Genomic DNA, 23460 nt, shown 5'->3' on the forward strand with positions numbered 1-23460 from the left:
AAGTGCATGTTTTCAAATAGATGTTTTTGTTCTTTGACTCAGATGTTACAAAAGCTTCCAGCTCACATTCATGCAAACTGGTTTGTTTGCCAAGGGAATTCTTCACATTGCTGGTTGTGAAACCATGAAGTATGTATCGTGAGTTACATCTTGGAATTTAAAAGAACAGGTCGAACAAATAAGTAAAAATACAACAAAATGGTGTTATCTTAAAAAGTGTTTTATTTCCTTTTTAACAAAGCCCAATACAGATTTGAAGCAAAACTGGGGAAAACTGGTAAATCTCAATCCAATCATGTCTGGGACACCAACAACAAAGATGATCTTAAAATTAAAAATTAGACACCAGTTCTCTTACACAATCCAAAAGGGAGAAAGAAAGTAATGGTGCATGTCATTGTTGAAAAAACTATGAAATAAGAACAATGTTTTTGAGATTAAGAAACAAAAAGTCCATCCCAGCAGCAGTTAGGGATGTAAATAAACTCAATGCTGGAGCTTTTTCTGTCACAGTTCACAGAATGAATATCCATTGCATCTGTCAACGTTTTGTCCAGTGGTTTCCAAAGAAACAATAAAACCTACAACAAAAGATTTCTGTTTTTAGAAAAAAAATTAATCTTCTACAAGTACCATAATTTGGTCAAATACTCAGTTGTGTGTAGGGCTGAAATAATGCAATAAACAAAGACGAATAAAATGTACTGTGAGAAGATTCCATGCTGAAATACATAAACTCCATGGTCTTGTTTCACAGTAACAGGGATCGTATTATTTTTTTTCATTTTGATGGAAAGTGACAAATTGGAGGAATTTGCCGACACATTTCCGCAAATATGAGGGAAAGAAAAAAAAAAATCAAGGCGTCAGTGGAAATGAATGCAATAATCAAAGTTATGACAGGTTAAAAGGTCTTACATCTAATTTAATGTTACACATAAAGATAAATGAAAGTTTAACTCAACAGCGGTGCTAGCCAGAGTTCATTTCAGGGGGAAAAGTATCACATCTACATTATTTTACGGGCGAGTAGATCTAGGATTGCAAAATATGCTTTCTTCAAACCCACTAAGTTAACTGACAGGCTATTTATTTTGGACATTTGAGAGATTTCATTTGCAATGTTTTACATCACAAAAGGTCTTCAACAGTGACAAGATCTGTAGCACTGGTGGCCCGACAATCAAAATCATACATTATCATAAGACACCGGTCCACTGGCTTTACATGTGAACAAGTCACTTGAATCAAGGACTGGAAACGCTACAATAGCGTTGGAGGGGGCAGGAGGGGCAAAGTTTATCTGACCAGGAGCAACAATGTCTGTGACAGCATGGTTGTGACATTTGGGAACTTCTGTCAAGCTCCAGAATTCATCGGCATGTAAATATGCTCCGGAAATATCAAATTACACTATTTGAAATGATCCACCCATGTAAACACAATGATTTTCTGATACAGAAAAATACTAAGTGGACAATGTATATGGGAAGAGAGAATGTCTCTCAATTGATCTTTAATAACAATATCCATCAATTGAAAACATTATTTTGCTCCGATATCCTCATGTGGGTACATATATTTTATAACAAAATAAATCTATGCTGTTATTTGATGGAGATGGTTGAAAGCTGTGCACAAAATGCATCCTTTAGGTTGCTCACATCAGCAAAACCTAATCCCATCATCCCGTTCTCGAGCGCTCAAACTACCGCCTTTGTCCATTTCAACAAAGAATTGTGTGTAGGCTCTGTAAGAAATAGAACTTTGTGACTGAAGCAGCTCAAAGACTCAAAAGGCTCTGCCTGAGAGGAACATTAGATTGAAGCAAAAAAAAAAAAAAAACACTATTAAAATACACATCTTTGCCATCTGTACACCAGTTGATAAAGTAATTTATAATAAAGTGTATGTTAACATTATTTTCTTTAAAAATCAAAAGCAGTTTTTGTCTCGGCATTTTGACACAAAATATCCTCTTGGATATCTACACAGGAAAAGATACTTTTCAAGCAGTAAAACAAGCTTATACCGTGGGTTGCAACAGAATAAAACACAAATCTGAAGAAACAATGGAGAAAGAATTGCATAGCAGATCAGAATAGAACCAAACAGGAACTGATCTTTTTTGGTATGGTACACTTTGATTCATGACGTCGCACCTTTTCGTATATATGCACATAACGAAAAACTACAAGTCCATTCATAGTTTTACCTGCCCGTAGTAAAGATCAAGCTTAATTCTGTCCTATAATGCTCAACAACAAGAAGGCAGGGATCCTGACATCGTGTCCTCTGCCCCTCTGATTTAAGTCCATAAGGAGTCTCTCAAACAATTAAAATCTGTTAAAAAGTGCCATTTTGCTACATTTGTCAGCTGATCCATGGTCTGCTACCCGACAGTTAACACAAACACATGTGTTAGGCACCCCCCAACACCACACAGCTTCCTGATTCTATGAGTTTTGGTCACATGGACAATCACACACTCTCTCACAGTCATAGAAACACACGCACACGGGGATGATGTGAAAAGGAAGGAGGAAAAAAAAAACAAAAAAACAACAAAGTGGAACAAGAAAAGTTGTGGCCGGTGAGTACAGTTCCATTTGAGAGTAATCTGCTGCGTTTAGACATTCCGGCTGGTAAAGCTTTGAAAAGAACAAGCACCATTAGGAAAAGGCCTCCGTGTCCTCCGCTGTGGGAGAGTTCAGCAGTTTCCGCTTGATTCTGTGCTCCCACAAACAGCAAAAGAGAAAGAAATCTACATTCAGACTTGCCGCTGCTCGCGCTGGAGCAAAGTCACTGAAATGTTTCAGGCTTCACCGTGTCCTTTCCTCTCGTTTCTAGTCTGTACTCGGCAACAGGGTCTCGTTTCTAATCACGGGAGTCCAAGAACGTGTTGCGTCTTCGCTCGGTGGCGGGGATGAGGCCCTTTCTCGCATCCGTTGGGATGTGTCCCGAGTCCTCATCGTCTCTGCTGGGAGTAGACGGGGTACGCTAGCGTCACATTCAGAGAGTCATTGTGCTGCACCAAAGACGTGTGCTGGTAGTGAAGTACGAGTTCTTTCAACGAGCTGTACAGGTTGTAGGGCTCCGCGAAGCCGAAACCTGAGGGTGTCTTGTTGATGACGCAGTGCTTCACCTCGCCGTCCACGCTGCAAAGAGACACGGCAACGGTCAGGGTGTGTTTGGCACAGACAGACAATCCAACGTCAAATCTTTCAATCGTGTGGACTGATACATACACAACGCTGCAGGCGTAGCATCCCGGTTTGCTGCTGTCCCGGACCAGGAATGTTCCGTCTCTCTTGCCCTGGAGGAGAGCCTCCGCCTGAAGTCTGTTGATGTTGCCCAGTTTCCAGGCCCGCTCATCGTGATGGGGAAGGTCCTCATCGTCGTCGACCATAGAATATTGACTAGAGGAAAAGAAGGTCGACGTTTACAAAACCGCAAAAGGCGTTTAGGGTGTAGAGTAAAATCTCCCAATGTGATCCGATACTCACTCTTCCGTGTTCTCGTTCTTGATTCCCAACCACTCGTTAAGTTTCTTCTGCCTAACTCCCTTCTGGGTCAACCACCTGCAAGAGAGAAAACCCATGGACATTAGAAACCAGGGCAGATCCATTTTGATTTTCTCCAGAGGGAAACGAGTGACGAAAGCAGCCCAAGCTCCTGTTCCTTATACTTACATGAGATACTGGTCTCTGGTCTTACGCAGCTGGATTAGGTCGGGCTTGATGCTGTTCATCCTCTTGTCGATCTCTCTGTAGTCGGCGGCTTGTTTCTTCAGATCTTCCTCCAGCCGCCGCTTGCTGTCTACGATCTCACTGATCCGCGACTTCAGCTTCTCGTAGTTGCCCATGATCCTGTAAGAGGCGAAGCACCAAAGAGTCATGTATGTTCGTCCCTTCTACTCATTTTAATTAACTTGAGATTTTGTTAACTTGAGATTTTGTTAACTTGAGATTTTGTAAACTTGAGATTTTGCTCACCTCTGGATCTCCTTGTCGTTTCCTTCTCTCCTGAACTTCTCGATGTACTCCTTGCTGTACCGCTCTTGTGTTTGGCACTGCTCCTCGAAGATCTTTATCGTTTCGTTGAAAGCCTCGATGGCGGTCCTTTTCATTTGGATTTCCTGAAAGCACGGGCAAAATGTTAGCGTATGAACATCGCTCAGGTTCTTTGGTTACGTTGAGTTAAGTCTATGGATGGTACTTACTTGTGATGTTCTGGTGTACTCCTCATATAGACGGTCATACTCTTTGTTCTTCTCCTGATACTGCTGGTGGTACTCGCAGAGCTTCTTCCCCACAGCTTCAATGTTGTCCTCCTTCACCACCTGATCCTGGGAAGAATAAACAACCGACGTGAGCAAAACCTCCACTTCAAGTTCTCCGATAAGAGTATCTGAAATGTGCTACTCTCAGCCTGACTGTTTACCTGCTGGTGTTTGGAGACCGGGTACAGCAGCTTGACGTCTAGCTTGGGGTTGTACTGAGCCAGCGACTCGTTGCGATAGTGGTTAATCAGCTCGACGACTGAGCTGAAGGTCAGTGGGTCTGAGAAGCCGTACTTCCCGTCCCGATGGAATATTTTAATGAGCTTGTTGTTGCCTCCTTTCCTGTAACGGCGACAAAGACCGGTTCAGATCGTCCTCAAAATGCCTTTGAGTGCATGACGATGGCCGCCGAGATTAAATGCCTACCTCAGAGTCAGCGTGTAATCGCCGTGCATCTTTGTCGAGGCGTCTCGGACCAGAAAAGTACCGTCTGCAGTGTCTCTCAGTTTCTCGTTGACCTCCTCCCTTGAGATGTCTCCCCAGTACCATTCGGCGTCTTGTAGAGCCATGTTGTTGTTCATACCGTTGTTAGTCACAGTTGTGGGTTTGGGTGGCTTTGGAGGTAGAGCTGTGAGGCCAAGAAGAGTAAGAGACATTAGAAATAAAACCAGGAAAAGGGAAATCCAGCCCTTACTTGTCCAGAAACACTTATTTGAACACAAGTTCTGAGCCTCTGTGGTTACACACAGTCCCTGTTGCGCTGTCACTCATCCGTTTTCCATTGATTAAATAGAGCTGGGAAAAAAGAACCCTGCCCCTCTCCGGCAGTGATGCGGCAACAGCGGAGAAGTGGGAGGAGAAGCCGAGCCTGATTCAGACCCAATGAATTTCATTCAAGAAAAACGTACAAATCTGTCTACTTGCACGTACAGAGACTCGGTCGTGTATTTTCATGCAGAAAACTGATCAGTACGTGCAATTACACGATTTCAAAAGGAAACCAGTGTTTAAAGATGCAGCGCTGCAAATATGTTTCACAATAGGAGAGAAGACGTCTATAAGGCAAAGCAACGTCTATAAGACAAAGCAACCAGCAAATCTCAATCTAAAATCTTTCCATTCTGCTCATTAAATAACATTTCAGCTGTGCAGCTTTTCATTTATCTAAGATGTTCTATGGTCGGATGCTCCTGATCTCCACTGAGTGGTTTGCAGGCAGGGAGTTACGTGATGGAAATCGATTCATCCAAACATATTGATCGCACGCGCATTAAAACAGTCAACATGAACATTAAATGCATCGAACCTGCAACAGCCAATTCATGACGGTGGGACAGCAAAGCTAGCAGTAGCAGGGGCTAAAGTAGGAGGCTATTTTTAAACCCACAAATCTGCACTGCCTTTGTTCAGCCTCCCCCTGCATTCACATCCTTTCTGCTGCAATGTACCTCGCAGGACCGAGCACTTTGTGACAGCAGGCAGGCAGTCACTGGTTTGCCAGACAGCTACAACGGTGACACATGCAGAGATTTACAATCTGCTCCATCATGGTTCCGATTCCACTGCATGAGTCGAGCTGCTGCACATCGGGGATCTCTGCTGTGCCTCTCCACAGCGAGTCCAGCTTCATCACTTTTCAAAGAAATAAACTGCCCTGATATAAAGCCTCGATTTGTATAACCGACCAGTCGTGCTGTCAATCATCTTTTTATATCAAAGAGAAGCTTTACACCGACATATTCCAACATGTTCTTCTGCTCAGATCCGACTGCAAAATGCCAGAATAAACTGTGTCTTTTATATAACCACCTAAAAATCCATTTGAGAAGCCATTAAGGGCAGCCTGCTCAGTAACGTGTTACATCACTCACCACAGCCAATCACACGAGGGGTTTGTCACCAACCACTCCTGCATCTTTCATTTCCTCAGCGCGATGAGGTCATTCTGAGCACCCAGTAGCTTTTGCCTCCTTCCGTTCAATCCTTTACCACACCGCAGCTTCGCACCGGCTAAGAATACTAAAATGAGTATAATTCTCTCTGCAGCGTTCCAGCATTAATGTCCTAATGTGCATCCGCCTTAGAAGCCAACGTGCAGTACGTCTCCGCTAGCACAGAGGGGGGAGAGAAGGACCTGCAGCCTGTTCCATCACGCTTTGCCTCTGTCATCCTGTCTGTGTCTCTCTCTCGCGCGCGCGCTCGGTAGCTCGCTCTCCTGCGGGTTGCTCGGCTCGGCCCCTCCTTCCTGCGTGTGTCGTGCGGAGCTTTAGTCCGTCCCACTGCTGGCACGCAGACAAAGCCAGCTCTGCTGCAGCAGCACGTACACAGCCACATTATAATGCCTGGCCCCGGTCAACGGCACCCAGAGCTCCCAAATAACGCCTGTAATCCCATAGTGTGACACTCAGCATGACAGGGGAGGCTGCCTCCATTTCCTGAGCCGCACTGAAATAGATCTACTTCTCGCTAAGGTTTAAATGAGTCAAGTGGAATACAGTCATCATCCTCCCAGGTTTGGCTGTTGAATAGTTTCTGGAACTCTACATGTCCAGTTTAAAAGTAATAAAACGGATCACATTAACTTTAAGTCAGTCTGCAAGAAAAATGGTCTTTTAAATAAATGTCATCTGTAAGCAACAAATCAGCACAGGGCTTTCTGACTATTAAGGAACTGGTATTTAAAAAAAAAAAAAGTCTTTAAAAAGTCATGGCCTCTTTGAGTAACAAAGTCCAAGTGGAAAATCTACACTGGACTCTTAGATTCTTCAGCATGGCTCAGAGCGATGCAGAGCGATATATGCACTCTATAAAAATAGCTTGGTGCAAAGAGACAACGGCCTCGGGGAGAATTGTTGTCTGACAGCTACGGCCGCAGGTTTTAAAAACACGCTCAAAGTTAACATTCTTGTTCTTGTCTGAGGTATTTTCTCTCTTTCTTTTTTCTACGTGAGCCGTGACCTAAAAGCAAAGACACAGAAAGTCGAACTTACATTGAAAGTTGTGCATGTTTTGGCAAACCGATCTCTTCTTTGGAGATTCCCGTTTATTCCAAAAAGACGAATTAAATCCAAAAGAGTTTCTCTCAAGTCCTCCAACACGGGTCCATTTCATAGTTTAAGCCACAGAGAAGCTGGATTTGGGCTTTTTTTATGCTAAAGGTTTACAGCATTATGCGGTACTTAAAGAATTCCAGGTAATCCGCTCGCAGTGAGGCAGGTGCAACGTGCGGCTGCCTCGCTGGCTGCCTCTTCAGTTTCCTGGTGAGAGTGCGTTGCGGGGCAGAGCTGAGCGAGCCTGCGGCCTGCTTGCATGGAGGCGGCTGGTTAATGATTAGCAGTAGCTGCTCTGGTGTCAGTGCTGCCTGTTCTCAAAGTGGCCACTCGTGCCAGCTGCGTGTGTGTGCATGTCTCTCTTCGTCTCTTTGGTCACTCCCTCTTTCCCTCCACTCTGTTTGTAAAGGAGGAGGCAGGGGCTGCTCCGTTTTATGATTAACTTGCAAAGTTTCAAATATTTGCTGAGCTGGGAACTTTGAGGAAGGGAGGACATGTGGAGATCCAGGCAAAGGTACACGACTGTGGGGGGAGGAGAGTGTGGCCCTAGAAACTGGATGCGGCCGTCGGTTAACAAGAAGCGCTCTGTGGAGCAGGCCGACTTTCTAGCCAACCAAATCTAAGTGGGCCTTTTGTCGCTTACTTAAAATAGGCACGCAGTAACTGGGAGGAGGCACGCAGACAGACGCACACACACACACACACGGTCATTCACAGAACCACATGTACATTCTGTATGCACACTCCGTCTCTCTGCACTCATGGCTCTGTCACTACATGTGAGACAGGCGACCGAAACCATTGTGGCACACTTGACCATTGTAATCTGTCATACCTATATATGACATTTATGTGTAGGTGTGTGTAGGCGTGTGTGTAAAGGAACTAAAATTGTTGTAGATTTTGAGACTCAACCGCCGTCCATCCATCCTCACTGCCAAACTGCTCGTGCAGGTGCAAATTACTGACAGCTGAGCGTGGCCATGCACAGGGACAGTATAAATAGCCCAAACAGGTAATAAAACGTCTAAACAGCCACAGCCCAGCGCGGGCCCCTGGGCTAGCCAGCGGCAGCGCTTTTTAACTAGCGCTGTAAAAACAACCGTGCCACGCAACGCCGTGCACTCACACAACTCCAGACTGGACCACCACCCCACCAGGCATGAACACGGACTTTGTGCCGTCCGGTGTGAAGGGATGTACTGCCAGTTAACGTCATCGCCCGCTCGCAAACCTGGCCGGAGTTGAAAACCAGCATTTGGCCAAGATTTTACTACTAGCTATGTCGCATCTCTCGCTACAAACCGTCATTGTGTCCAAAACTGGAAAATCACCAGTAATCACGACTGCGACGCTCAATGGTTTCAGCCTAAATTTTAAATGAACACTGACACACGGAAACATATCAGTTCAAAGAAAGTTAAATAGGAGTTTTTTTTATATCCATCTAATGCCTACAAGGGCCTTAGACAGATTCTTACTATTTGCATAACTGTAATAACAGAATTCGATACCGACCTCTGCCAGCCTTACTTGCAAGTTCAAAGGGAGAGTCTAATGGTCTATGCAGCAAAAGTTAACTTTGAAAGGTTAGAGCCCTAACCTCCCCCACTCACTCACTCCAATTCAAACATTGACTGTAGTGCTACCTCGCTCAAATCCAGCGCAGTGATGAATTAAGAGCATTTCACATTCCTCGGGGCCGGTTCAAGCCCCTACAATGTCGATAGTTTATCTCCTGAGTGCAGCCTGTGTTGTGTAACTGCAACTGTTTTTTCTTTCGGACTAATAATAGGCCGTAGTGAAGCATGTTGTGCAGGGATGCAATATGTATGATGAATAATCCTGTTCAGATCCCTGACCTAACTGCGGCAATGCAACAGAAACAGTCCAACATTTTTCCCCAGCATATGCAGTGTTTCGGGATGCGTATATACCAACAGCCCGACAGCGTGTAATAGCTTTGCGGAGGTGGCGTGCAAAAATCAAGCAAGGAGAAAGTTGTTAACTACCTGGAGCCGACAGACTTTCATTCCATTCGCTGGTCACCAGTACCTCGATGATCTTGACGTGAACGTCCAGGCTGGGCTCGCAGCTGTAGGGGGAAATTAAGAATTAAAACTCAGATATTTTGAAACCCAGATGATTTATTCATTCTGTGCTGCTCTCAATCCGATAAGTAATTCAGACTTGGCTACCGTCACTTCATTGCACAATTTGTAAATAGAAAAGCTTTAATCTATATACCCATGTGAACGAGAAGCCGTGCGTTGCTGACCGACTCTTGCTCTGACAGTTGCATGTGTGTGCAAGGGCTCGTCTGAGTGTCTGCAAGCACGCTTCTTTTTTTTTCTTTTTTTCTTCCTCCCCTCAGTCTGTGCATCTCAGTGCTGCATGACTGAGCCTGTAAGCTTTAGCCTATCTGCTCCTTGGGTGTCTATATCTGGCAGGCTGCACAATGCATCGAGGAGTCTTTAACCATAAGGCCCACGGTTCTACCGCTTCGACACCCACCTGGCGACCTGTTGTCTGAAAAAGACGGGGCTAAAGATCTCGCCCAGGGCCCTGGCAGCCAGCAGGTTCTTGGGCCCGTTCTGGCACACCCTAGCGAAATGCCTTAGCAGACAGTGGAGGGTGAGCCAATACTGTGCAGGCAAGCTCGGGGTGCTGGCAATGCGACGTAGCAGTTGGGCACATTCCTCAGGATTCGTCACCTCTGTTAAGACAGATGAGAACAGCACAAGGGTCAGCAAGACAAAGCTGATTCTATGTTAAACCCTTCTTCAAAGAGCAGCGCAAAATGAAACAAGGTTTGTTCACACAATGAATACGTGGAAAAAGCTTCATGTGCAGTTCGTTTCTGAAACCGCAGAGATGTGTGTGGTTAACGATGAGCGTAAGGTACACTGGCAGGTGATTGGCTGCTTAGAGATGCTACAGATAAACTTTCAGGCTTGTTTTAGTGCCTATTAACCACAGATATCCTGTTTCTGGCCATGTGACAGAAAGAAAATTCAGCAGTGTAGAGCAGAGTGCGGTGTGAGAATTTGGTCTGTATGTGCAAAACAGAGACAGCAAAGAAGAGTAAAAAGTAAATGGAGGCAAAGAGGAAACACAGTGAAAACACCTTGTCCATAGGTATGCTGAGAGAAGAGGCATACCAAAAACTGAAAATTAAAATTTGATTTCGTCTCCTCTCGGGGCCAAAGGGTGGATACTGATACCAGGACTAGGTCTTGTGGTTTTGTGTTCAAAGGTAGTGAGCATTCGATAGCAGGCCAGAGGTAGATTACATCAGCAGTTTGAAAGCAATTGTTAACTAGACACAGTGTACCTTGGAGTTAAGACCCTGTCTTGGTATCTGGTATGAATATGGGGACTTAGACGCAGTGTTAAGAATACAGGATACCGATCTGGTCTAGAAACGCTGACAAGGAGGAAGTGAGAGGATTCTGTGTCGAGTATCTCAGCATCTGAATGATTCCTTATGATATTTGTACAGTGGTGAAGATGCATTTGTCCTACGTATTACTTACTATATATCTTATATTACTGAAAGTCTTTACAAACTGCTGGGGAATTTACATTACTAGTATTAACAGGTATACAGACTACTTCAACATATATTTATTGGTTATAGTAACTGGAAGAGAAGGTACATAGGGTATACGATTGCTGGTGTTCTGACTTAACATCTTGAACACATAAAGGCAAATTCATTGCCGCATTGGTCGACACAACATCAAACAGATGAGCCTCGACTCTGCGCTAGAGCCATGTGTTCTCACCTTGAACTGTGTGGACCAGCTGAGTATATATGGCAGAGGGGATGATGGGCTGTGGAAGGTCCTGCAGGTACCTTCGCAGACCATCGCAAAGGACCGGAAGCTCCAACTGATCTAGGTCCGTCAAGGCGGGGTCTGGAGGGTCAAACAACACAGAGGCACTCAGCTCGATACTGAAATGCATTTATATTTTGCTGTACATTGCGGTTAAATTATTCATGAACCATAAAATGCATGAGCAGTCAAACCTTTGAGCTCAGTGATCCTAACACAGAAGAGTACAAGCTCCACAAGCCAGTCTTTCCTGTTTGAGTACGTGTACACACTTAAAATATTCTTACATCACCTTTTCTCTCATCAAGACATATGTCAAAGCCTTGTCTCTGTCTACCTCTCTTGTTTGGTTCCCTCGTTCTACTAATAGCTAAAGCAAAGAATATTAACTATCAGAAGATTCATACAAGCATTTTCCATCAATACCATGGCGTCATAGCATACAAGCATAAAGGGTTGATATAAAGGCTTTACTTACCAGACTCAAAATACTGTCTGACCTCAAGTCCACCACCAGCAGTAAATGTTCGGTACAATGTAGGGTTTTCTACGCCTACAATTCAAACAGTGTCAGTTAGAGGTGGTCTATTTGTGTAGAAAAAAAAAACATTCTGTGTGATCATTTCTATTAAAAGGACAGATGCATGTCAAGTTCAGTATCTTGTCGTGTACTTTTCTCAAGCTCACCTTTCCTCTCAATAGCCTCCAGCAGTCTAGCCAGCATGGGTGGAGCCGTCTCTGGAAGGGAAAACTGCTCTGTGAGGTCCAGCAGACAGAACCCTGGGGGGGACACACACAGCAGTGGTTCAGCCTGATTATGCATTGACTCAGGAAGCGGGTTAAAAGGAATACTGATAACGTAAAAATCACCCCCGCTCTTAGCTGTGTTATGTACAATAATGTAGTTTTGAAGGTTGCCAGTGTGATCAATTCTTGCAGTTGTGTTTTCTTCTTTCAATAGTTTATGACACACATCTCTCCTCTGATCTCCTCTGATATCAGTGATCACTGGGGTTCAATTAAACTAATTTTCTAACGCAGCACACTTATAGTTTGCAGTTACAGTTCTGTGGCTGGGCTGTCTGTCCACAGAAAACAGATATTTGACCAAAACAGACATGAAATGTGAACCACACAAATATCAAATGGTTTGGTAGTCAAAGTACATCCCACACATACATAATCTCCTCTTCCAGACATCTATCTACTTGTGGCATTAAATGACCAGGCGTACTATTCATCTGGACCCGAAAAGGTGATTCGAGGGAAAACTTCAGAGGAAGTAGGTAAAACACCAAAGGACTAGCCTTAAATACTAAAAGGTGACCATTTACAACAGACTGATTCAGGAGCAGGAGGTGCTGAGCTCTGGTGCTGAGCACTAAGTTAGGATTTGGTGGCCAAGAGACTGAGCAAATACACTGTGATATGAGGTAAGCCAGGTCTTAGTTTTATTTCTCTTTTTTCCTTAGAACTTTGTACCCAGGTGTGGACATGAAAGGATGAAGGGGTTGGCAAGGGTTTTATTTGGATTTGCAAAAGTGTATTTTGAAAGCTTTTTTTCTCAAAGGCTCAACTGTTCAAGACAGAGTCTGCAGTTTCAAAATGCTGAGAACTATGAATGGAGCCCTTTCTCGTTCTGTTATTTTTCTTCCTCTCTACCTTAGAAATGATTATATTTTATTTGAATCGGGCATTAAAAAACCTGCTTCCAAAAAGGGTGCATAATTCGGCAAATAATGAACCACTTTATCCAACTCTACATGCATGTGCTTTGGGCGTACAGCACAGAAATGGCATATTGCGTGTGAAGAAAGTAGATTACCAAAGTCCCTCTAGCCACAGAACACCCAAAACTCCTTGTAGGACAACTGGTCATCTGGAAGACATTATTGGAACTGAAAGCAGGAGGGGGTTTCTCAGAAGCAGTGAACTCTGAGATGGAACACCAAAGTTTCCCTAAATAGAGATCAAGACACGCAGCACTGCCATCGCACACCTTGGAAGTGTAACCTTTCTCCTAGACAGATATCTAACACGGCTGCCATTCTACAGCCAACCTGATTCTGAGAAGCTCAATTCACAACCTGAAGTTAAATATATACTCTTGACCCACCCACTGTTCATATCCAACAAAATTAAACAACTGCAAAAGTTCTAGTTAGGGTAGCTCTATTGAAGATTTGGAAAAAAACTGCTTCCCTTTATAGCTCTCTTCTCAAAAAGCGACTTGCTTACTGCTGAGCACTTTTGGCAAATAGAACTATTCAACCCTTCTTGCAAGATAAATATCTGAAGACATGAAAGCCTACATGGAGCATACAGACTTGAAAGCAACTCCCTTGTATTTCTTCAATAGTTAAGCGATATGGCCTAAAACAAGAGAACCCTTCAAAGTGATCCAAAGTCTTGTGTTTATTTACTCTCTCCATGGCTGGCCTATGAGTGACACAGGATGGGCCGAGATAGAGTTGCTTCTTGGTACTGTCAACTGTGTGAGAGCTTCAGCGCCAATGGAATTGGATCGAGTAACAGAAAATATGGCAGAAATGTTTCAAGCTATCACGGGTAGTTTCCAAAGATTTCTTGGCACAAGATCAAACAATCAACAGGTTTCAAATGGCAGCAGGGCAACCACATGAACACAGACATAATAAGGGGACACAACTTAAAGGATGTTAGAGGGAGTGCAACTATCCATTTGGTTCTAATAAAAATGTCAACTAACACTGAATAGCTTTAATTCTACTCAAGCATACGAGTACAATTTGTGCTTTACTTTTGCAGATCTTTCAAGTTTTCTCCATGAAGGCTGGTAAATATTTTTGAAATATAATTATAGTAGCAAAATCACGATTCTCTGAAACAGGTAATAATACAGGTATAATCCATGTCAAGAAGAAACCAAAGTAGAATTCACTGCATTGCTTGTATTGCTGCAACAGTAAAGTAGTGACAGAACAGGATATGCTTCTTTTCTTTATTTTCTTGCTGAGGAAGAGGCACTATAACCATCATGAGTCAGTTCAAATTTTCTTCCAACACTGGAGGGCAACTTTGGAATGGAGACGGGGAGACGGGGGCCCCTTGAACGTGTTTCTACAAGCCTGCATGTTTGGCAGAGCTTCTCTTGATATCCCAAAAGGCCTCAGCCAGTCACTAGTCAGTCAACCACATGTTGAGGAAGTCGATGCAGCTGCCACGGTTGCTGCTGTGGTGTGGGGGACAGTCTCCCCAGTTCAAATGGTATGTCTGCACTGAACGAGCTGCAGACTGCGGGCAGGACGGGCCTGGGGCACCACGGACACACTAAACATAGCATACGCTGTGGATAAATTTAGAGGGCCTACTCAAGTAACCCGCATTTTCAAGTTATTCATTTCTTCTTGACAGAAAAGGTCTAGCAATGGCATGCCAGTAAAAATTGATAACCCATTGGAAAAAAACACATTACACCACAGAACATGTGACAGCTTGTTTCTATGGTAATGAGTTTTGTAGAAGTCAGTCTATCACAAAGAATATACGGAGGAAAAGGTGATACCTAAAGCATACAGTATGAAGAATATCTGGCTACAGATAACATTTTGGCCATGATGCTATGAAAAGAGAACCTGTATTAAATCTATAGGGGTTACTGCACATTCACGGGCTTTGGGCAACAAGCTGTGAATTATGCACATATTTATAATCCATAAGGTGTGAAATATAAACTGTATATATTTCAGGCCTGCTACGTTTGATAAAGTCTGACAAAGCCTCAGAAAGGCAGGCAATGTCTCCCCTTACAGGGAGGAAGATGCACTGCAATACCCAAGCAACAGCCAATGAGGAGACTGTTGCTACAGCTTTTCAATTAACCCTTCACAGTGCAAAGCTTCATTCAAACAAGCAATTACCTATGGAATCAGTATTCTGGTCCCAGAACAGAGATTAAGAGATATTTCACATTGGTACTCAATTACATATAAAACAATCTAATCTTATCTGTACTCTGAAGTACTGTGTGTCATAGTATGCCATCAAACCTAGTAAACATAACAAAGAATCAAACAATGGAAACAGTAAAACACATCAATTTAAAACAAAAATGATCACATCAAGGCTGACCCTCAAAAATGTATCTAAACCTTTTTCATAGCGTATACAGTACAGCGAGTGAGTTGTATTAGTTGGTAGCATTCTCACTGCAAAAGAACTGCTCCCAATCGCAAACACGTGTCGGACGGGTTGATTTGGACCGGACCCAAGTGTGACTGCGGTGGTCACAGGTGCCCAAAAAACCGATCTAGGGGAGAATTGCCCCAGGTTTCGGAATTGCTCGAAACACGGCAGGTCCAGTTTACAGCCCAAGACTTGTGGGGTGATGAGTAAGGTAGAAGGGCAGCAGGCAGAGAAGTGAATAAGCAAGACCAGAAAACATTTACTTTATTTAACGATTTCTTAAAATGTTTTGAATGCCAGATGTTTAACTGAAACTGGTTCAAGCTGTGCAACTTCAATGCGACTGTTATATTCAAAGGGTGTGCTTTAATTACCTTTTGGGTTTGACTGTTTGCATTTACCTTGGCGCTGTGGAGGAAATGTACCAGAGAGCAGCTATCGCTCAAACTGAGGAGTGCACGATACACAGAAGCAAACCGGTCCTATTTTGAGAAATGATTGGCACATCGTCAAAAACCTGGAAAATAAGTTCCAGGAAAATGAAAATGAGCGTGGCTATGACAGCGGCCTGTGATCCACCGCGCTGGCTGGCCTAACATAAGGCCACACCTCCACAGCACCAGGCTGTCACAGCACACTGCAACACTTGCTCGTCCACTTTGTCTCCCTCCCTATTTCATAACTCACATATTTGAAACCCCTCACTCCCCCCGCTCCCTTTCTCTCTCTCCTGCACTTCAGTTCATGTTTCTCATTTTTCAACTATCTTAGTTTGCAGCTTTTTTCTCAAATCTATCTCTCAGTCTGCCTTACCGTCTCTGTTTCTTAATCCTGTTAGCGCACCTGCTTTGACTCTAGTACTGAAGATGTAGACTTCTTGTCTCTGAAGACAATGAAGTAATGAAACAGTTATGAACGCTTCCAGAAAACACTAACCTGGACTTTGAAATTCTAATACAGTTTGGTGAAGAGCGAAGTATTATAGTGTTGACATATCAGGTTTAGCCTTTCTCTTTAACTATTCTTTGCATTAATGTTCTTCCCATGTGATTTTTTTAGATACGGATATTGATGTTTATGTAGGTTAAAGGGCAGAAACCTATGGTGACTGAAATGGTTTTCCGATGATCTAAAAAGTGGAGCTAGAAAAACAAAACCGAGCACCAGCATCATGGGGGCAAAACATGACTGAGCACATGTGAGAAAACGAGCTGACCTTTCTGATGTCACACATTGATAGTGCAAAAACAAAACACGTCTGTGGGTGCTGACAGCTGTGTATGGCTTCATATTGGGAAGAAAGACAAGTCACTGGCAGTCATGTTAGCAGAAGTTGGGTTATAAATGTGGTAAAATAAATATCTAAGTTTGGACATTTCCAACTGCTCTTTTATGGGCGTCAAATGCAGTAAAGCCTGATCGGTGATCTGCATGTCAAACAACTAACACAAACTGAAAGGAAGCAAAGGGGATGTCGTGCATTTGCTGGGATCATGTGAGGAAGATGTGTTAGTGAGATCATAAAAGCGTCAGAACATAGCAAACACAAGCGGGCACTCTCAAGTCTCAAGACAAACATTTGTGGAAGAAACAAAGAATAGAGTAACAATAATAACCATGGCAAATTAGAGAAAGAATCTATAAAGTGAAACATCAGGGGGAAAGCTAAATTAGCCCTGTGCAGGCAGTAGGTAGACTGACAACAATACGGTGTGAAACAGCAATTGCCGGGTCGCCTTTCACCCTGCATCCATTTATTGTCCCGCTACATTGTGCCCCAAGTTACTGCAATCAGCACTAAGCACAAAACTGATTCATCACAATGCTTCAAATCTGCCACACCGCCCGCGCGCTGCCCCTCCAGCAAAGGAGCGCCAACACATTCTAGGCCCCAGCTGCCTCTCGCTCCTCAGAGGAACACCACATTACAGCAAACTGTCACGCTATAAAAACCTCAGCTGCGTTCACTCTGCCTCGGACTGGGATGGATTTAGTAACCTGCTATCACTCTTTTTCGGACAAAACACGCCACGGACATGCGTGCCTGTTTGCGAAACGTAAAACCCTAATTGCTCCGGGGCCAAATTTAGGACCGAAGTGTTCTTTCCGCGGCGGAGGAAGTCATCAATGCGAACAGAACGTGTTCAATACAGCAGATGTTAGCTGAGAACTAAAGAGGCCCAGCGAAGGAGAGCTACATTATCTCAATCTGGAGCTATGCAGAGCACTCTCCTTTGTATAGCCTGCACTCTCCCTCTCCAGTAGCCCTGCTTGGTAACAACTATTTTATAGGAAGTAAAGTACTTCCACCCTGAGGCTTTGTATAGTTGTCTGATAGCACAAATATTTTTTAACTATTGTGGAGACTTTTAATTTCAAAATCACCTCAAATATGCGCATCTGTTTACAACTATCTCTTGTTCTGCTGGTTTACAGTGAATGTATACACAATGTAATGGAACACGTGTGGGATTGAGGCCTCAGACGAGCATCAGGGAACATCACCTGATGGTATCAAATATTTCCCCAAACAAGACCGAGCATGCAGGCCGAACCCTGTGAGAACATGTAGAGTAACAACCAGTTATCCGCGCTTTTATCTCCACCATTTAGAAGAATGTGCACTCGCAACGGCTTCTGGGAGATAAAGGGCAATCACACGGAGAAAACGGCGAGGAATTCAAAACACTGAGAACACAACGGGACCAAAAATGCGCAACAAACGCTGGTTCACATCCATCTCGTACGAATTGGGATCCCTAAATGTTTAATGGCTCAGATCAAACCAAAACTTTTCTCCAGCAGGGCAATAATGACCCGGAGCAGTGTTATCAGAAAATGAGAGGACAAAAAGGAAAACTGGAATGCAGTAGAAAACACAGAGTTCCCTTCCGAAAGTACAAATGCCTCCAATAATGACTCAATGTTCCCAAATTGTTGGGAGTAGCCTGCTTTCTTGACGGCGTACAGATTCAGCCAATTTATTCGTACTCCTGTTGATGCTGCTCGTTTTTAGGGTTCTCTTGCATTTGGATGTTTAAACCGTATAACTTTTCTTGCAAGAGAATGAGAAACATTTTGCAAACAGGGACAAAGCAAGTGTATCTGATCTTAGAAGTTGACAAAGTTCTTTCTATGGTGACTTAAGAAAACATCAACCAGTGAAAAGGAGAATTAAAAATGACACCGATGTTCTCACAAAAATAGCATCGTCTCTGGTGTCAAAGAGCTCAAAGGGTGGAGCTGGAAGCATTTCTGTTCCAAGTAAAATGGGTGAATGGAATCATAAGCTGACGTGAGTAAGGATTCATTCTGTGGGTTTCAAGCTCTTACTTCCTCCTGCATGGCGGGCCCCAAGCTCATGTATATTCTCTCAAGTGAGAGGCCCAGAAAAGGAGCAACACTTTAATGTTTAAAAAAGAAAGAAAAAAAGAAAAGACAGAGCTGGAATGAAGAGGAATAGTTTCCCAGCCCAGCCCTCTCTCTTTCCCTCTCCACATCTGCTGCACTCATGTAAACCCCTGTGGCTCCGAGAGCAGAGGCCCCATTCCAAGCCTCCATTCTGCACCTCTTTCCCCCTACCAGAGCTGACTGTAGGAACTATCAAAACATTAAAAAAAAAAAAGAGCTGAGGAGTAGGAGGAAGGGAGCGAGATCCCTTGGTGGTGGGCAATAAATCACAAACACTCTGGAGCAATAAGAGCCCTGCCTCCATCGCTGAGGCCTTCGCCCCTACAGCCCCTCTTCAAAGCCCCCCCGAGCATGCGGGGCCAAGTCACCCCCTCCCTTCAGCCCCTCTGCCTCCCTCCATCACTGACCCTTTTGCACACTATCCCTCGCTCTGACCCTGTAGCGAGCACAGCAGCTCTGTTCCCTTACCAAAACCTCAGGGCCCCATCTCCACACCCTCCCCTCTCTGTGGTCTCTCACAGCCCAGGACACACAGAGACTTTTCTTCTCCCGGTGCTACATTCACACTCGCTCCGGGCTCAGCGCTGCCACTCAACCACGACACGGCCATTCAACACATACCCCCCTTCATACGGCTCCTCGCTAACCCTGGAAACCACGGCAAAGAATGTCACTATCGCGCCACAAAGGGCAGAAACTCGAAACTTGGCAACCACAGCTGCTCTTGTAGGTGAGCAGAAAGGTTTGGGCGCATACGAGCCACGGTGCGTTAAAGGGACGCATGTTTTAACAGCCATTATTAGCAGTGGTGAGGTGGAACGGTAGCCGTTAATTCAGATTCAAAGAGTTGTTTATTCACGCCTATGTTAAAATTCTGTGCAAGTAAGTAAAAACAAAGAAGGATATAAGAGGAGTGGAGCTGCTGGTGTTTTTGAGAGAAAAGAACACAGTTGAGCAGTACAGGGAGGTGACGGATGTGTTTACCCGTCTTATCCAAAAAGACTGGAGGCACTCTTTCAACGCGACTGATGCAGACTCGTTTACACGTTGCATCATATATAATTTTAAACACACAAGCTAAAGTAAGGAGATGTTGCCGTTTTAGGTGCAGTTTCAAGGTCGAGCTGTTTATAGGCAAACAAACAGTGGAGCCTTTCCCAGAGTCAAGACCTCACATTTGTGCAATGTTCAGAGTTTTGCACGCGTGGGAGACATTATTGAAGAACTTATATACTGTATATACACGAGTACTTACACGTACACAAGAGAGATTTGGGGTTGAGCGAGGGTAAGCCATTTCCTCTGGGCTTTCAGAGAATGTTTAAACAATTTACCCTAATCACCGGTAAACAGTGATACACGCATCTTTTCTCAACATTGCTGAGGGAGTTGTAATTCCCTTAAGATATGGCTTACAGCAGTAACAGTGATGAGAGCCCTTAGTGAGGCTGGTACGAGATGCTCTGCTCACTGTAGGCAGGACACAGGCCAGCACTATTGTCCTCTGGGGCCGAGCTTGGTTCACACCGAGTGCAGCTGTGCAGCACTGAGCACAGCTACTTGTTAACGACGGCAACCGTTTCGCAAAATCAGCATCTTTCTCGCACTTCATCCTGAATCCGACACCACAAATTGCTTGCTTATGTTTTCTTTCGGTGTAACAAATGTATCACTTTAAAACAAATGAGCTCCAGCATTTTAATCCTATACTATCCGTTCTCACGATTCCCAGTGAGGTTTTTTTTCTTCTTTTTCCTATGAATATTCAAGAGCTCTATTTTGATATACACTTGTGTTTGCATCCTGTAGTTATTCAGTGTTAGACATGTCATGTTAGATAATGTGCTTACACCAATGTCCACTTCAGACAACTATTGGATAATATGTTCCAACACTGCAGATATGTTAATCATTCCTGAACTTCCCAGAATGCTGCACGACTTCTGGCAGCATTTTGCTAATGTGGCTGTGCTAGTTTAACACCACTGAGTCCCGCCCTACTACCTGGCCAATCACACTGGGGGATTCCGACAGTGCTGTCCCTTTCGCACAAAGGTCTTCAATACCAGGATACCACTGGAGCGTTAAGAAAAGCTATTTCTTTGTTGGAAGTTTCTTTAAACACAGGAAACATTGTTAATTTGAATCAATTTGATGTACTTAATGCAGTTCAGAAGAAACAATTCTGGAATGTGGGTGTTTAACTCACCTTGCTCGGAGTCTGAGTCCGCCTCCGTCTTGAAGACGCCCGGGGCTACAGGTAAAGGTCTGAGGGGCCTTGGCTTAGGTGTGGGAGGAGAGATCCATTTCTTTCCGACGTACTCAACATATGTCCCAGGGAAGTCCCCTTTCTCCTGAGTGGTTTCATTATAGCCCGGCAGCCAGCCAACCTCCTCTGGCCTCTGTTCCAGGCCATCCGTGTACCCGAGGGCAACCAGAGCTCCTTTGCTTACCAACAGTATGTCCCCCACATGCAGATTTATGTCTTCCTCTCTCTCCTTCTTGTAGTCATACAGCGCCCTGTATTGGTATCCTTCAGCACTCATACTGATCTCTTAGTTTCAAGGATTTCTTCAGATGAAACGCAATGATTATCTCTGGGGCAACAACGTCAACTTTCAGGTTTCTCTGATTAGGTGTTTAGTCCAGGAACACATTTGCCAGATGTGTTTTCCCCAACAAAACTAGAGCCTTCAACAGGTTTGGATGGATGGCAGTGTCTGTGTGCGTTTCACTGTTCATGTCATTCTAAAAATGTGCAACTCTCCTCGGGTCTTGCCTCAAAGTATGTACCATCAGTAAATGGCCTGCAGCTGCGATCTGGAGAGCGTTATCCAGACCTGTAAAATGAGATAGGAGGCCATTTGCAACACATTGCATGAGACAGTCACAACTCAAACAAACAAATCCTCAGGTTAAAACAGAATTCATCACAATGAAAACATAGTGAGAGACGATGTGCAATAATTAGGACATCTGCAGTACAGTCATTGAGAATGTTAAAGTTGTAGAACTGTTGAATTAATGTTGTTATGAGTTTTGTTTGGACCTTGGAAGTTATATTTACATGATTAAAGTTATATTCATTTTGCAAGAATGTTACTTGCAGCATTCCAGAGTAAGACCTACTTTTGCACTGCTCTTTCATCTCGGTTTAATTATTTCCTTGTGGAAACCAAATACCTTCCACATGAAGTAGAGCATTCAGTGACGCAGAATAGTGATTAGCCGTAGTTACTAATGTTACATTTAGCGGCTCCTACTAGCAAACTGGCTCAACTTCAGAGCTCGTCGGCCAACATATGGCTGCTAACATTAGCTGCTAGTGACAGCTTCAATTCATAGCGCTGCCGCTGTTATATAACTACTTCAACACCCCAATTGTTTGGTTTAATGATTGCTACACGTACTTTCCCGTCGTAAGAAGCTACTTCATCTCATTTTTAGTATTTGCACACGCTTTAAGACTCTAGCTCGTCAAACGCTGTAACATTACCTTACATTACCGACAAATAGGGATTAAAGCAGGAGAGTGGCTAGCTCAGACAGCCAAGGCTAGCTCGCTGACATGGAGGATCGTTAATGTAAAGACTTATTGAGGCGAGAAATCAACAAAAGCAAAGCAATGTAAAAGTTAGCCCGATACATCAACATTGATCAACAACAGAATACATTCGGAGTGAGCTCAAGTACATTAAAACTATAATACAACAAAACACAATTCTTCTTTACAAGTTAGCGCAAAGGCAGAAAGTACCGTATGTTTGACGAGGTAGTTTCGGGAGTGGATCGCTCCAGTGATCACGTCAAATGAAAGCAACATTGAGGTTTGTAAGCCACTTTTAAACGCCAGTCGGACATTAATACGTACCAAGCGTGAATGGATCCACAGGCACGTCCAGCGCGTCCCCCTCCCTCCGGCTCCAAACGCCCCGCACTTCGCTCAACTTCAAACTAGTTTTGCACTATCACCCATATACAGCTCCTCGCATGCAGGCGAGAACAAATCCCGTCCGCTTGCGTTTTAATCCGGTTTCGCGAGCTGTACAAACTGTTAAAACCTAGAACCCTTCGACATAACGGGACGGTTTCACCCGAACAACTGCTACTTCGAACTCAGGCACTGCGGCCAACAAGGGGCAAGACAAAGCCCCACCCCTGGTTGGTCCGTGGCGCTGTCAATCAAGCATGTCAACCAATCTGACCAATCAGCCCCTCGGTAACGTTTGGTGGTCCCACCCTCATTTGCTTTTTAACGCAACACATGAAATACCTATGGAAATTACATAACTTAATGGTCACGCATGTATGTTTGCTTTGTATTGAGAACACACAAGCTTCTGTTCACATATATTACTGAGAAATGATTATTATTTAATAAGTTCAGGGATGACTTAACTGTAAGTTAAGGAGAGGCCCCTCGGTGTAAAGGGCCCCACTAGCCACACACATAACATCATGTTTACATAAAATTAATATTCTAATTTTAACTGATATTCTCATTCATAGAACAACTTTAAAACACATATTTAACCATTGTGAATGTGTCTCAATCACTCACTAGAGGGTGGAGTTCAAAAAGTTGTTGCAAAATGCATATGACTGTGCTTCAATTTATCTGATCAAAACAATATACTACCCTTAATTATTGTGTTTAACATACATCTAACTAATAGTGGGGTAGTGTTAGCCACAAATAATCATACCTCAAGTA

At 43.8% G+C, this 23460-nt stretch overlaps 1 protein-coding gene across 5 annotated transcripts; it reads right to left on the bottom strand.

Moving 5' to 3' along the window:
* Positions 1-204: 204 nt before the first annotated feature.
* On the bottom strand, positions 205-22868 carry pik3r1 (phosphoinositide-3-kinase, regulatory subunit 1 (alpha)). 5 transcript variants are annotated; one of them, XM_076164318.1, is made up of 15 exons: positions 22618-22868; positions 20956-21586; positions 11859-11951; positions 11650-11724; positions 11121-11252; positions 9847-10048; positions 9345-9427; positions 4709-4910; positions 4444-4624; positions 4223-4348; positions 3996-4138; positions 3693-3869; positions 3507-3581; positions 3249-3419; positions 205-3158 (listed from the first exon to the last, which is right to left on the bottom strand). In XM_076164318.1, the coding sequence occupies exons 2-15, from the start codon at positions 21290-21292 to the stop codon at positions 2969-2971; spliced, it is 2187 nt and encodes a 728-aa protein (XP_076020433.1). In that variant the 5' UTR covers positions 21293-21586; positions 22618-22868; the 3' UTR covers positions 205-2968. The 5 variants fall into 5 exon arrangements, with proteins under 5 accessions (XP_076020433.1, XP_076020434.1, XP_076020438.1 ...); XM_076164319.1 differs by lacking the exon at positions 22618-22868 and adding an exon at positions 22504-22523; XM_076164323.1 differs by lacking the exons at positions 9847-10048; positions 11121-11252; positions 11650-11724; ... (1 more) ...; positions 20956-21586; positions 22618-22868 and adding an exon at positions 9580-9669.
* Between the last annotated feature and the right edge of the window lie 592 nt (positions 22869-23460).

This window comes from Genypterus blacodes, unplaced genomic scaffold, assembly GCF_046128005.1.
Source record: "Genypterus blacodes isolate CSIRO-AG114 ecotype Tasmania unplaced genomic scaffold, CSIRO-AGI_Gbla_v1 ptg000133l_1, whole genome shotgun sequence".
NCBI classification, from domain to species: domain Eukaryota; kingdom Metazoa; phylum Chordata; class Actinopteri; order Ophidiiformes; family Ophidiidae; genus Genypterus; species Genypterus blacodes.